Source organism: Ixodes scapularis, unplaced genomic scaffold, assembly GCF_016920785.2.
Source record: "Ixodes scapularis isolate PalLabHiFi unplaced genomic scaffold, ASM1692078v2 PGA_scaffold1__304_contigs__length_218370807, whole genome shotgun sequence".
NCBI lineage: Eukaryota > Metazoa > Arthropoda > Arachnida > Ixodida > Ixodidae > Ixodes > Ixodes scapularis.
The window spans coordinates 158443793-158459326 of record NW_024609846.1 but is presented as its reverse complement, the minus strand read 5'-3'; the positions used below and the strand labels follow the sequence as shown (position 1 = coordinate 158459326).

The 15534-nt window shown below is 45.6% G+C and overlaps 1 protein-coding gene and 1 long non-coding RNA gene across 4 annotated transcripts in view; both read left to right on the top strand.

Moving 5' to 3' along the window:
• Window positions 1-15534, top strand: part of LOC120848601 — a 396114-nt gene that overhangs the window by 304872 nt on the left and 75708 nt on the right. The window lies entirely within an intron of this gene.
• The window catches only part of LOC115332524 (vacuolar protein sorting-associated protein 13D), a 192001-nt gene that overhangs the window by 129805 nt on the left and 46662 nt on the right, over window positions 1-15534 (top strand). For all 3 annotated transcript variants that reach the window (XM_029994924.4, XM_029994936.4, XM_029994930.4), the window contains exons 59-67: window positions 1940-2132; window positions 2950-3129; window positions 4261-4427; window positions 8841-8969; window positions 10316-10460; window positions 10997-11169; window positions 12113-12309; window positions 12599-12755; window positions 12852-12954. In XM_029994924.4, the coding sequence (XP_029850784.2) occupies window positions 1940-2132; window positions 2950-3129; window positions 4261-4427; window positions 8841-8969; window positions 10316-10460; window positions 10997-11169; window positions 12113-12309; window positions 12599-12755; window positions 12852-12954 (1444 nt within the window). The remainder of the gene's footprint in view (window positions 1-1939; window positions 2133-2949; window positions 3130-4260; window positions 4428-8840; window positions 8970-10315; window positions 10461-10996; window positions 11170-12112; window positions 12310-12598; window positions 12756-12851; window positions 12955-15534) is intronic.

Here is a 15534-nt window from a genome sequence, read left to right as displayed (position 1 = left end):
TGCCATTTTAAGGAGCCGACCGGCACTTTGTGCACCAGTTCACGGACAAACCGTTTAGTGCAGTTTGTAATGTGTGCCACAGGCAGAGGTTTTGGTCAGATGTAAGCAAAGGCATTCTAACGTTGTGCTTTTAGAATGTCTTGGGAAAATGTCAAGAAGACTGCCAATTTTTATGCTATGGTCTTTCCGGTATATGATCATAACATTGAGTGGTATGCTGTGTGGTGAAGCAGCACTCTTTGGGGTCATTTCCAGCTTGTGGGTTTGCAGTGCCCTCGTGCGGTTTTTCATTAAAATACTTGACTGGCATTGTAACTGGCAGGGTGAAGTGGATAATATCAATGTAGCAGTTTTAACATGTATTTTCATTATGGGACAATAACGCTGCAATTCATTTTGAACAAGCAACACTCCCTTGTGGACATGTTTTAAAGCAGTAACTTTATGGGGCCAACCAACCTCAGGAGCCACGTAAGCATGAAATGTGTAGATAGGTCAATCCATAACTGCTAAAAATCGGAAATTGGTGTTTGAGATTGAACTCCGATCACCGGCGTAAATGCCGAGTGCGCTGCTGACTGAGCTACAGACCCAGCATGCAAGTACAAGAGGAGCAGAAACAGGTGGTGTGAGAAAGCATGCAGCACGGAGAAAGGTAAGAAGGGCAAAAAAGAGAGGACCAGAAAAAACAGGTGGTGTAGAAACAATATGCGGAACGAGGAGGAGTGGAAAGGGCAGGAAAGCCCACTTCCATCTTGGTGACCCAAGACCGCTAAACAATATTGAAAAACAAAATTGAGCAGTCGTGTGGTAATCCATGGTACAGTTATAGCGATAGCTGGAACACATCACGGCGAGGTCATTGGACATCGGCTTCGTGTTCACACACCTGAACAAAAGCGTTTGGAACAAAATAGACATCTGACCATTATGTTCCAGAGCACATGAAAGCGAGTCTCCCGGCACGAGCTCGTGCTACAACAACATATTGTTATCGACTGTTTTTTTGTTTTTTTTCTTCCAGAGAAAGTGTGTGGTGAGCATTGGGTACTACAGAAACCCTAACTATAAATTTGTTTGCTAACGCTGTGGCGTAGCTCTGTTGTAACGCCTCTGTTTCGCATGCAGCAGTCTCCAGTTTAATTCCTGCGGGCAGGGGGCAATCTTTTTTAAGGATTTGGCTACATTGACGATCATGCTTTGCCCTACTACGCCAACTACAACATCAACAACGACAATAACTACAATATCAATTCCAGCAACAACAGACATCATTGCCAGTGGTAGGAAGAGCCCGTAACAGCTGCCGCTGTAGAAGCGGGAACTGGTGCTAGGGACTGAACCCCCAGTCACACGTGTGGAGGCCAAGCGTACTGTCGACTGAGCTACGAACCTCGCATGTAGGAACGGGAGGAGCACATGCAGGTGGTGGGAGAAACTGCACAAAGCGGAGAGGGGTGGAAAGGGCCAGAAAGAGGAGCAGAAACAGGTGGTGTAAAAAGAGCACGTGGAATGAGGAGTGGAAAGGGCTGGAAAGTGTTCTTCTCCTCTCTTGGTGATCCAGAAAATTCAGCGCAAAGGCTTTGTATCCAGGTGGCACTATCCTGTTCCTTTACGAAAACCTGACCTGCGCACCACTCGCCCAGGCACTGAAAAACTAAGGGTCATCTTGTCCTAGGCGCCACCCACCCAATAAAGCTACCACATTTAAATGCGTTTTACAATACGACCAAACATGCAGCCGATTTTTTTAATCTAGTGCAGTCTATTTCTCAAAATGGTGATATGATGGTGTACTAGGTACTATGTATGTGTTTTAACAAAGTAACAGAACAGTGATAGAAGGCAGCCAGCAGGTTTCTGGGACTGATAACTTCTTTGAAAACATCTTTTTGCTTCAGCATTTTAAGGGTTTTAACTCTAACCTGCAAATTCACAGGTTCTCCGTAGCAGTGAAGCGGGAAAACTACCCTGACAAAGAGAATGTTCCAAGCACTGTTCCTGCGCACACCATCACGCTTCTGCCTCCAATCTCTGTCCACAATCTTCTGCCGTACGACCTGGCTTATGCGATCAACGAGAACCAGTGCAAGGGGGTCATTTCGCCTCGGAAGAACTGCTCGCTCCATGAGGTGAACAGCACAGCTCAGTTTTGTCTCTGTCCAGCGTGATGTTCTGTACCCTGTTGCAGGGAAGAGCGGGGCAGGCTCCACCCCCAAAGCCCTCTACTCCTCCACTTTAGCAGAGCAAACACTGGGAGGGGGCGAGTGAACTCGCCTTCTCTCGCCTCCTCTCCAGCGTTCGCCTGCTAAAGTGGAAAGAGTGGAGGGCTTCACGAGAGGAACTTGTCCTGCTTTTCTTAACCTGCAACAGTACAGAGCATTTCTTTTTTTTTGTAAACATTGTAGTTGTTACAACAAGGCTTGGGTAGTTAAATACTTCTTGCTTTGCTCTCTGGATACTTTCAGAAAGAACTGGATCTTGTAAAAGTAGAAGTCTGTGTAAGGTTGGGTTTCTTATGGAAGATCAATGCTAAATGCTTTGGTATTGTAGAAACATTTTCTTTTTTATGCATTTCAGCGAAAGTGCCTTTTGAAAAGACTTCAACTAATTTTTCTTGCTACAGACTTTCACAGTAATGTTTTATGTTTCTGCTATTGTACAAGAGCTGAACATTGCTTTAGGTGATAGTATAGTATAGCAGTTAAACAGTTAAGAGTATAGCAATTTGTAGTGCTTGTGTCTCTTAATAAGTTGACTAGGTGGTTCCTCCTGATTTCACCAAGTGTTATTTATAATTGAAATGAGGGTAAAAACAATGCTTGTTTTGACTCATTTTTTTTGCATGCCTCGTGATAAGATTTTTTCGGACATTAGTTTGAACACCTTCAGTTTGAACAGACTGCAAGCATTTTGAAGTGGCCTGAATGGTCTTGCTTTGTGTGGCAGGTGAACACAGAGCAGTACGTCATCATCAACTTTTCTCTGGAGTACTTCCGGCAATGCACCAGCCTGGTGATCCCTCCTGAATCTGGCAGCTTCACCACAAGGCTCGAAACCCGTGATACGGAGGGGCGACTGCTGCTGCTTCACGCACGCGTCGCCGTGCTTCGAGGAAGGTCACTCAAGGTTGGATCGTCAGTCTCTCCTTAGCCTATGCATCCCTGCTGATGTTCCTAGTTTTAAAGTTTCCTCTTTTACCTAATGTTCTACCTTACGTTTCTGTCATTTATGGGTCCTGTGAGCCTGACTTTGCTGTATCTGGTTTTGTTGTTTTTACACAGTCTCCTTTGTTTTACACACTCTATGACTGAGAGGCAGGGACAGGCTGTTGACATATACTTTTTTGTGCTAAAATGTGCTAAAATTTTATTCACTAAGCTCCCTTTAAAGTAATTTAAATGAATTTGACTAAGGAAAATCTTCAATGACAGCGGTGTAAATAATTCATACCGGGTGTTTCTGCAAATATTTCAAGGATTTCTAAACCTAGGGGGGTGGAGAAAAAGGAACTCTTTTTGGGAACAAACTGCAAGCTACAGTGGACGGCAGGAATCGCCATAAAACATACTAATTGACAAACTGATGACCCAAAATTTACTAATTTACTTCTTAATTAGTGAAAATAAATATATGGTTCAAATTAGAGACTTGCCGAGCATCATCAGAAACCTCTAAATTAGTGAATTTTAGGATGATGACCAAAGTTATCAGTCGTGCAGCGGGGGCAAGGCTGACGGTGCGAAAATTGGGATGATATTCTTATCGTCTGCATTTTTGCATCGCTGGTCTGTGCCTGCTTCACAGGTGTTAACTTTAGAGCATCCTCGTGCTTCCCACGTGCTTCAAGTTGTCGTAAATTTGACTGATTTAAGGGTTTCTGATGGCGCTCAGCAAGTCTTTAATTTGAACCATGTGTTTATTTCCACTAATTAAATAGTCAGTTAGTACATTTTGGGCAATTAGTGTGATGTTATCATGGTTCTTGCAATTCCTTACGCCTGCTGTAGCTGGAAGTTTGTTCCCGAAAAGAGTTCCTTTCTTCTCAACCACCCTAGGTTGAAAATTTTTCAAAAGTATTTGCAGAAACACGCGGCATCAGACTTTGTTTTTTTATGACACTGCAAAGTACCTACTGGGATAAACACACGTTACAAGTGTTTGCCTCCTGTGATCGGCAGTTATCGAAGTAGTATTTTGGTTGTTGCTTGGACACAAACCCTTTATCGGCAATGTTCAGATGGTAAACACCTGCTGCAGGTGTTTATCTCGGCGCCTTACTGGATCATCAACCGTTCTGGTCTGCCCCTTATCTTCAAGCAAGAAGGAACAAATTCAGAGTCTGCTGGGCAGTTCCCCGAACACGAACAAGCCCGCAGCGTGGCACCCCTACTCTTTTCATTTGCAGACTCGGAAGCATCTATGATGTAAGCATTCTGTACAGTACTTTATTTCCTTTCAGTTTTATTCAAACAGAAGGTAATCTGAACAATGTGATTCTCTTTAGCTGGATGCAACGTTACTAAAACACTCAGTTGGGAAACTCGCTGTCGAAACCTGGGCCGCTGGCGTCCACCCAGACCGAGCTAAATGCGACAACAGCGTTACTCTTTTTCGTTTGTCTGTACTATGGTCACCTTGAGCTTTTTGAAAGCCTGTTTTTGCGTAAAAACAAACGGAAAAGACTCTTTTTGTATGAAATTTATTGGAGTTTAGTACAAAAAGAGGGGCGCGTTATGTTTTTAAAATATTTAGCTCGCAGGGTTTTGCGGAACAATTAATATTGTTTTTATACAACTATGCCTCAGCGGGCCTTTCAGGTAGCGCGTCCAGACCTAGGTGCATTTTAACTTCGGATGTTGAACGCGGCGCGTCCGCCGGGGAGACGGGGGTGGCACCCCTGTAACCTCTACCGCTGTATCTGTTCTTAAAGCCAAAATAGAAGTCACGTGCAGTTCCTCAAGTGGCCGCTTCGGGAGAAATGGTGGCGTTGTGTTCGTCATTAGCTCGGTGCTCGGAGACAGATTGGGGTCACTTTTTCAAAGCTGTCTCTATGGGAGTTCCCCAACTGAGTGTTTCAGTAACGTTGGCTGGATGTAAAGCACTCAAGGAACGAAGGATGGGGTGCAGCTGATTTATCTACCATAAATTTGTCAAGTCCCCGATACAGTACAGCCTGCTTATAACGAACCCGGAAATAACAAAATAGGTGATATAACAAAGGAATTTTGATTTCCCGCTCCCGTATGTATTCCTGCAATATGATTGAGTCCACTTTTAGCGAAAAACCTCGGAAAGCCTGTGCTGACATTACGTACAAAAATTCTCCAAAATTCCTAAAATTTAATGTAAAAGGTACCACATAATTTAAACTGAGCTAAAATGAACAAAATATAAAATGTAGCTGCTGACCAGCAGCGCCCGGACTGTGCGTCTTGAGGGCGCATACCTTGGATAACTTTGCGCTGCTCGCTTAATCACCCTGCGCAGGAATGGGATGCTTATCTGCAAAACACAGGACGTAGGCAGCGTGGAAAAATCTAGAAGAACCCATTCGCTTATCGCGTTGCCGTGCCGCGCGTCACCATGTTCTCGTTTCCTGCAAGGTTCTGGTTCACTCTCCTCCCGATCTCCATTTGGATAGTGTTCCTCTTCTGCTTCTCCGTTGGCCCGCCATCTTGTGACCCAGACTGCCTTTCTGATTTCGCTTTGACTACGAACCCTACACCAACCGCTTCTCCCTTGGCAAAGACTGACTGCGAACTTGACTGAACGCACCTAATTGCGACTGACCGGACCGCCCACGGATTTACTTGATCATGTCAAGCACCGGCATTTCCACCCCGAAAAGAAAGCTTCTGTCCCTAAAGGTGAAACGGGCGATTCTTGAGGAAGTTCGGCGTAATGTCATAAAGTCCGATATCGCCCACAAATACGAGATAGCTCCATCGGCGCTGTCGGCAATCATCAAGAACGTAGTCAAGATCAATGCAGCCCTAAACGACGATGCTGGCAGGGTAAACCGGAAGAAGCTCCGCAAGCCTTTGTACAATTATGTGGAAGAGGCGCTGTACAAGTGGTTTGTCGATGCCCGCGCAAAGGCAGTTCCAATAAGCGGTCAGATCCTTCTGGAAAAGGCTCGGAACTTGGGGTTTTTGCTAAAGCACGATAACTTCAAGCCTAGAAGCTGCTAGCTTCAACACTTTAAGGATCATCACAGCATCACTTGCAAACACATCATTGGCAAGGCTGCATCCATTAACGACATGTTGCTCCCGGCTTGGCTCAACAAGCACTTTGATCGGATCGGATTTTTGCCTCTTATGCTGATGCATCTACAATGCGGATGAGACTGTCCTCTTTTATCAACTTCTGCCTGCCAAGACACTGGCATCCAAGGATGACAAATGCGTCGGAGCCAAGACAAGCAAGGAGTGCATCACACTTTTAGCTTGCGCCAACATGGATCTCGTGGATTGGAAAGTCCCACAAACCATGGGGCTTTGCGACCATCAAATCCCTCCCGTGACGTACGTCCAGAATGGCAAAGCGTGGATGACGGGGGACCGCTTCCGCAAGTGGCTCACTGATTTTGACGCAGGCATGGCTTCGCAAAATCGGAAGGTGCTGCTGCTACTGGACAACTGCAGTGCCCATCTCATCAACCCACTGTTCAGCGCCATAAAGGTGCTCTTTCTGCCTCCAAACACCACGGCCAAACTTCAGCCAATAAACCAGGGAGTCGTAGCGAACCTGAAGGTGCACTAATGTCGCCCAGTGATTGAGCGTCTGCTTATTCGCACCGCGGTGCCACCCAAGGAACGCTAGGTTACGTGGCCAGAGCAGTGTTTATGGCCAGCAAAGTGTGAAGAGACGTAAAGCCCGAAACCATTGCCCACTGCTTCAAGAGCGGCAGCTTTTCCCGGACTAGGGTTTTGGAGACTCCTGTTGCAAGCGACAAAGTGATTGCGGATGACAGAGTACCTGCCATCAACGAGATTTGCTCACTGCTGGAGTAGATGTGGGAGAGCCCGGCACAGGTCCAGCTCTTCCCGTCCGGCGTGAAGAGGGGGAAATACACACAAAAAAATATTTCAGCAACAAAAGTTGATTTGGGAAAAATGTCATATTTACATCCACCAACATCTGGGAGCATTCCCAGAAAGGTTCATTTGTTTACGCAGCATCATTATTTTTTTTATAAATTACTTTCAGTCTACCAATGCTAAAGAAAAGGTCTCTTTGAACACATTTTTCTTCGTTCCACTTTTTGGCATAAATTTCACTTTAGGAAAACTATCATTTGGTAACGGGATAAAAGGAAAGGCTCACTCATTGTTTTTCCTAGCTGGAATTTAATGGGTAATTCAAATGTGGCACTTTTTTTTTACTTTGTGGATATCTTTTGTAAAAGTTGTTAAGATTTTGTTGACGACATAAAAGTCAAAACATTTATTTGATTTTCCAGCTCAATGTTAGCAGAAAATGAACTACCTTTTTGAAAAATTTGTTTACACAGTTGCACTCTCCAGGAATTCTGCACGACATAAAAGTCAAAACATTTATTTGATTTTCCAGCTCAATGTTAGGAGAAAATGAACTACCTTTTTGGAAATTTTGTTTACACAGTTGCACTCTCCAGGAATTCTGCGTATCCGGCGAAGAAAATTGTTTGGTATTACAGTAGTTAATTCTCTAACGGTAGTTTTCCTAAGCAATGTAAGCATGCTCCTGATAAAAACGACTACGTAATTTCTTTCACAATTCATGTACATAGGTGAAACTGCACTGCATTCTGCCTCGCAACTGCTAGTATGTACTGTAAAGTTCATTCATATTAAACCTTGTCAAGTTCGTCACGACAGAGGACGACTTCGTTGCCGCGGAGGTGATGACGGACGAAGACCTTGTGAACCTTGTAGATGTGCGAGCTAACAAAAGCGACAGTGACGACTGCCATGTGAAACCATCAGTGCCTACTGGAACGGCGATCGCTGCAGTTGATGTGCTCTGGTTGTACGTACTTCGTTGCTGGGCTTGGAGAGAACATTTTTGCGCAAGTTAACGCATTAGAGGCAGTAATTGTGAGCACATCTGTGAATCGCAGTGTGCAGTCATGTATCGACAGCTTCTTCGGTAAGCAGTAAACCTTTGCTCTAAAACATTATTTTGTTGTTTTTGTTTTTTTATCCAGATATAGCAAAAAACAAGTGTAACGAACTGATCTCCAGCTCTCAGTGTGTTCATTATAAGCATGCTATACTGTATGTGGCACAAGACTTAACTGGAGGTTTGTTCATCCCATGTGTTCTGCGCACATTGGTTCTGAACTTGGCTTCCAGAGAAACCTACAAATACCTTACTAAAAGGGGATTGATATATTGTTGTATACATATTGTGATCATTGCACTATTATAATACTTTGATTAGCTCTTTTATTAGAATTCAGAAACTTGCAATCTACTTCCAACGCATTGCCACAGAGACTTGCTTTGTTTGCATTCGACTCAAAAATTTTTGGGCTTTTCCATTCACGCAAAACAGAGTTCCTGCATAGGCTCAATAACCCTGAATACTTCCTTATCGGAGGACCCAGTTGAGACAGTAGCCTGCAGACCTTACATCTCGTAACCACGCTAGTGACGTAGCAGGACTGTCATCTCAAAAGTAGAACGTCTCGTCGCCCTTCATTTTGATTAAATCGATTGCGCATTATAGAGAAATCGCCGTGTGCCATTCGTACACCTTCGGGTAAAAATAATCTCGTGATCCCATTAACAAATTCGCTCTTGTCCCCTAAAAAAGCTTGTTTGACTCGCGTGCCTGTGTCCTTCTGTCAGGTGCAGCATGAGGCTTGGCACAGAGCTGCACCCCAGGAGCTTTCCTCAGTGGTGCACCAGCTTCTCCCTGGAGAAGGGAACCAGGGTGCGTCGGCTCATGGTGTCTCCCAAGGATGCACGGCCGGACTGGTGAGCTAGGCTGGCCTCCCGCTCGAGCGGCGTCGTCTTTGCGCCATAGTGACCGGCAGGAGGAGGATGGCAGAACGTTTCTTTCGCATGTCCAACCTTCACCACGTGCTCATTGTCTTTCATTGTGCTTTGTCTGTGCGTGCACGCTCGAGGCCCATGAGAGGTTGAAGCATTGTCGAAGTTGGGAAGCTTGCGCCTGAGACGGGAGAGCCGAAGGACTTTCCTGTCATTCGTGTCCTGTCGCCGAGCTTACACATCTGGAAGAAAGCCGAGCTAGGTTTGACATCTTGCCCTGTGCATTTTATTTATACGGTTTGATAGAGTCAGGCTCTGCACGCAGTCATTCGAGCCGTAGCCGTGGCCGAGTTTGTGCGTTTGGCTAGCTTTGCCTTGGTTGTTACGTTTTCTGTTTGGAAAACTGTGTCAATTAACGTCGCCTGTAGAAGCCGCAAAGTTGTATATAAGGATGTGGCTTGACCGCGATAACATCGAATTCTATCGTCGGTGCAGAAAATGGGAAAATTATTGAAGAATAACTGCAAACTGGTACAAACTCCCGTTCGATTGATTTAATTCAAATTTTGCAGTATTCTATTTAATCTTGAAATGTTTGGATACCTTACTCTATTTTACTTTGAAAGAGTTGCATGCCCTACTTTATTTTATCTTGAAAAATCGACATACTTTTCACTACTACTTCTGTGTGAGCTGGAAACATAAACTAACCATTAATAATAAAACGGGGGGGGGGGGGGGGGGGGGGGTTAAGAAAAGACAAATATAAATATACTCCCCTATAGCCTTATTGAAAAAAAAAAAAAAAAAAAGTAAAACCTTGGATACGTTAGTAATACATAGCTCTACATATCTAAGTATCTACGCAGTGTTCACGACACTTTGTTGAAACATTATGGATACCTTTATAGTCACTGACAGAGTAAGAACGGCAGGGCACGACTTTCGAACGCCTGGCCTCCGACATGCGCTCTGTGCCTTTCTTCGTGCTTTGGCTGCATGCCAGGGCTCGAACTGCATGGGATACCGAAACGTTTTTGAAGATAGGAAACGGAAATAAACAGTGCGCCCTGGCTCGCACGAGAGGCAGGATCACTGCTGTTTTCACCTTGTCAGTTACTATGTTAACTACATGCAGAAGTGACTCTAAGTTGAATCGGAGCCATTTCTGTTCAGTAGGTAGACACTTTGTGAATTAGTCTAATTCAAGAAAGTTTCTTGTTATTATAGATGTTTCGATAGAACATTGTTGGGGCCCTCTCAGTTTGCCCAATCTAGTATGACACGATCGAGTTCATAGATGCACGGGTGCTTCACATCATTCCTCGCAGGGTGTACACAATCGGAGTGGATGTTAGGCAGGGTCGTGGCAACTACACACACACCAACTATGTGGTGCTTTCCCCGAGGTTCTTGGTGGACAACCAGAGCAGCTCGGTGGTCCAGATCGCCCAGAGGTTTGCCACCAAGGAGCAGGTGAGCCCACGGGCAGGCAGACGGAGTAGTGGCATCGGTGCCCAGCTTTCCGCTGTAGGAACTCGAGTCGGCAAAATCGGCAGCTTTTCGGCAGAGCATGCGAAGAAGTGGTAGCAATAGCTCAGTGGGTGCAGGCGGTCACACCGCTCAACCGTGATAGGAAGCAAGTTGCCATTACATGCGGCCGACAAGCAGTTCAAGCGTCGGTCCACGGATACTAGGCCAATTTCACCAGCCAGTTTCTCTATGCCGCCACTGCGGCAATGCATCCAGTAGTCTTTTTGCACGTGCAGTGACCCTCAAGCCAAGCGGTCTCGTGCACTGCCTCCTTGAACTAAAGTTATGACAGCGTCACGCATGTGCCGAACGCTTGGCGAGGTAGGTCTGTTCATTCAGTGCGGCGTTTGATGTGTGCAACGAATCGTGGTTTCTGGTATAGACATGAGCGAATGTGTTTTTTTTTCTTTCACTCACATTTTTCTCTTTTACTGACAGTGGACTAACTATGATAGATCATTTGCATTCTTAAATGGCAGCACCAGCATCGTCATCACATCTCCCTGGCCAAGCCCAAGTCGAGTCTGCCTTTCCACTGGCCGCGAGTGGACCTGGACAACCTCCTCTGCGTGCGCCTGGTAGACATCTCGGGCTGCCTCTGGTCGGGCGGGTTCAAGATTGACGAGCTGGACTCCTTCCACGTGCACATGAGGCAGGCACCTTTCTTTCCGAGGTCTTCCCTGCCCACTCGTTTGGAGAATGTGTAGAAAAGCTGGGCCTTGGTTCCATATACGTAAAGATTCATGTTTGTTTCTTTGACTGCACACCCGTGGTTCTTATCTTTAATTAAAAACCCTCATTGAAGGTTGCGTAACCAAACATGCTAGAAAACTCATTGGTGATTTTGTGATCAGCTCTTCAAGCAGTGGTCTCGAATGCCTGAAATCATTCCTGCAACAAAATGTAAAATTATTTCATTTTTTTCAATTTTTTTATTTGTTATGCAGTGATTCAAGATGGTTCAAACGGGAGTAGACTACAACATAAATGGCAAATGACTAAACTAAGAAAGTGGGAACGGCACTCGTCACTAACCGTCCATGGGCACAGTGTACCTGGGCACAGCAGACTAGGGCTCACCCAGCCACGGCATTGGCCCAGACAGGAACTGGTGAGGGCCCGTAGAAGACCGAGCAGAGCAAAGTAGTAATGAGACTGCCGATTAAGCCGAAAGCTAAGGTGACAACAAAGCGCGCACTCAGCTGTTTCTTTATTTACATCACAATGTGATATGCACGAGCTGCGTGCACGACCATACAGTGGCACCATCTCGGAAGAACACACAAAATCAGATTACTACAGTGATGGAAGAAAGTAGCGAGGCTGAACTTTTTGGTCCCTCGCACTTGAAGTGTGTCTATGCTGCCAAGACACACAAGCACCCTGAAGTTTTGTTCTAAAGCAGACAGTTCCTGCTGGTCGCCGTCAATTAATGTTCCGAAAAAGAGAAGAAGAAAGAATATGGTCGATGTAAGAATTGCTTTTAGACTCCTACTATAGTTTTTTTAGCTTCTTTTGAAACCGCACCACTCAGAAAAGAAAGTGAGAGGTTGTGACGGCCGTTTTATTAAGCTCGCAATTTCCTCTTTTTCCAGAGACGAACTGGGCCGCTCCTATTTTGTGCGCGTGGAGGTGATCCTGAAAGGGGCCACCTTCTTCATCATCTTCATGGACTGCTCCAAGATCCCGCCCCCCATGCGCGTCGACAACCAGTCGGAGGTTCCCGTCACCTTTCACCAGACGGGCGTGGCGAGCGAACTGCTCAAGCCCGTCGTCAAGGCACACACTTCCGGTAATGCCCACTCCTTCCGGGAACAGAATTTGCTGCGTCAACTGTTTGCTCTCATGGCCACCGACAGCTCGAGAAATGCAGGGCGTGGCACGTCCCATGCATTTTATCGTCGCTCCGCAGCCAACCAGATTGAGGCATAAGCCGATAAGAATGCTGAAGAACAAAGTAAGAAGTGTGAACTTAACAAGTCACTTCCCGCGTTTCTTCAGCTGTCCATGACTGTAGCCACGGGGTAGGGGGCAGAACGGCAAGCGTCGTTCCTGGCGACCGACTCGTCTTTCTGACGCAGTGCCATATGCGTGGGACGAGCCCACCCTGCCTCCCTACTTGACCGTGACGGCACCCGGGGGAATGAGCGAGACCTACGACATGACCATCTTTCGGGAAGGGAAAAAGCTGTACTACGAGAACTTTTTCTACATCGCCTTCTCGGGCACTTTCCAGGAGTGAGTATTTCGCAACAAATTCTCAGATGCTCTTTTTTTTTTTTTTTTTTTGAGGATTTGCGAAACGGATATTATTTTTTAATGCGACGGATGCAGGCCTCGCGGGGTTCTGAAGCTCCAGTCCACCCCGAAGGATGTAAAGTGCCAGGAACTCGTTCTGGACGTCCCTCAAGGCACTCGGGTTGTCATCAACAAAAAGGCAAGTACTTATCAAAAGTAATGAAAAACATGTACAAAAAAAAAATTAAAAAAAAAAAAGTTAATAGGGTTAGATAGAACACATACGGTCGAGCCCGGTTATATCACACCCGGGTATTTCGAATTATTGTTTATATTGAACAGTCCAGACATCCCCTTGAAAATCACATATAATAGTATAGGAGCATTTTTTTTCTGTATCGAACTCCCATGGCAGGGACACTGGAAATAGCGAACGACGAACGGCCACCCGTCGCTTCTCCTGTGGTTGGATTGCGCCAGCGGCGAGCACTTGGCTCGCGTTGTGGGGCTGGCAAACCGCCAAGCCAGCATACACACACAGAAATTTCCAGCAAAAAAAAACAATTGTAAAAAAAAAAGTGGGGGATGGCAAAAGCAAGGGGAAGGGCCTGGCGCACGTAGGGAGGGCAGGGAGTGCCCGCTGTTAGAATGGTACCGTGCACTCTTTCCCCGAACACCACTGTCGCTGCACGACTCCTTAGCCCCAAAATAAAGTAAACAAAGAGAAAAAAAAAGTCTTCGTCAAGTTCAGTGTACCGACATCAACGGTTGAGCAATCGCTTTGAACGCATTATCTTTGTTTACCCTTTTTTTTCCCCGCCGTATTTGCTTTGCCATTTTCTTTTTATTTTTTTGCCTTTCTTTTCTTGCTGCCTGAATTTAGTGAGGTTTCTTTCTTGTTGCTTGCTTAACTTTGTTCAATGGATCAAAAGTTGTTTTTTTTTTATGCAACTCGCTTTTCCCTTTTTTTTCTTTTTTTTTTTTAATTATTTTTGTGATTTGCTAATGGCGCTGTGTGGAGGTCGTGGCAAGGTTTAAACGATTGCAAACACCTTCACATAAACAAGTCGGTGTTTGTGACCTTACCAACTAAGCTCTATTGTTTTTAGCGGTTCTTAGAAGCTCTATTTGGTAAGGTTTCGTTTGTCGCGACCTTCAGTATTAGCAGAGATGCGCGGAAGTTTCAACTGGAGCTTATGTTAACATATTTTTGTATATCAAATTATCAATATATTGAACTATTTACGATTCCCTTTGAACTCAATATATCCGCGTTCGACTGTAGTTTATAAAAAAAAAATATACCGCATCTCCTTGTGGTGAATGATGTTGATTGGGGCGAAGCTCTGGTGGTGCCTGTCTGCGTAGACGCTGAGCCGCAGCATGCCGAGCTTTTTGTTTGTTCGTTTTCATTCATGCCAGAAAGAGAATGTGTGGTATGGAATGTGGTTATATACGCATTTGAGCATTTGACCGCAGCGCCCTCTCGTCTATAAACGTTGAGCCAATGCATGCAACGTTTAACGTGATTATATACGCATTTGACCGCAGCGCCCTCTCCTGTATAGACGTTGAGCGGCTACATGCAATGTTTCATCCATGACATCTCCAGCTCTTGAAATACTACCACATCTCAGAGCCCCCTGCTCGTCCCGCAGTCGTGGCCGAGGGGTTAAGGCGATGGACTAGAAATCCATTGGGGTCTCCTCGCACAGGTTCGAATCCTGTCGACTGCCCAAACATTTGTTTTTTCATCTTTTTTTTTCCCTACACGAGCACGTGAGCATGAGCACGAGCACCAGCAAGATCGATGTGAGCACAGACGCCGGACAGACAAGGCTAGGCCCTAAGGAGCTTTGCCCCTAAAATTTTCATTAAAGATTTTTTATGTTGCAATATTTATGCTGCCAGATGCAATTTAGGTGGAGGTAGCACTGCTCTAGGCCTAGCCGATAACGAAAAGTGCTTAGCTAGCTGAGGTTCGTCTCAGCTCTCATTGGTTGGAGAGATGATTGATGTGTGGAATGTTTGTTGTAAAATTGTGCCTCCCTGCCGTGGTAGTCTTTTATACGACTTATTTTTATGTTTGAGAAACAAACGACATTGAGCATTGTTGCTTTGGAAAACATAGCGAGATCGCCTTTTCCATTATGGTTTCAACGATAATAGGCATGGCTGCAGGTGTTTGCGGCAAGTGGTTTATACGCGGCGTAACTCGTTGAGTCTGTTCATTTTTGAGTTTGAGTCTTTTTGCACTCAGTGAGATGTTCAGAGGAAGATCTGCTCAACCAACATAGTTTGCAGCAAGCAACTGAAGCAAATACACGCCCACGGAAGCGCCGTGCGGCTGCTTGTTCTTGTAGTGAGACTGGCGTCCCACATTCACTATTTGGCTTGATCTGGCTTAATTTGTTCATTTGCACGTTTTGATGCTGAATTGATGTGTCAGCTACCATGAAAGTGGCCCTGCTACTCTATCGTGCAACTGTAGTGATTGCGACTATGGTTTGAGTACTGAGAGGTAACTATGGTTTGAGTACTGAGAGAGACATTTGGCAGGACCCCAGCAGTCGGGTGTTTGCCTCACATCAGATTTGTCCAGGCATATTTTCATCATTTAGCTTCGGGAAGGCCTGCAGCTCAAGATTTCAGCAGTGTGCCTGGCGTGCTAGAGCAAATATTTTTAGAGCGCAGCTCTTAGGGGCCCGTTTCCGGCTTGAGCGGCGTCGCCGTCGGCGTAACCGCGAGGTCACGTGACCCCCCGAGGTCACGTGACCCC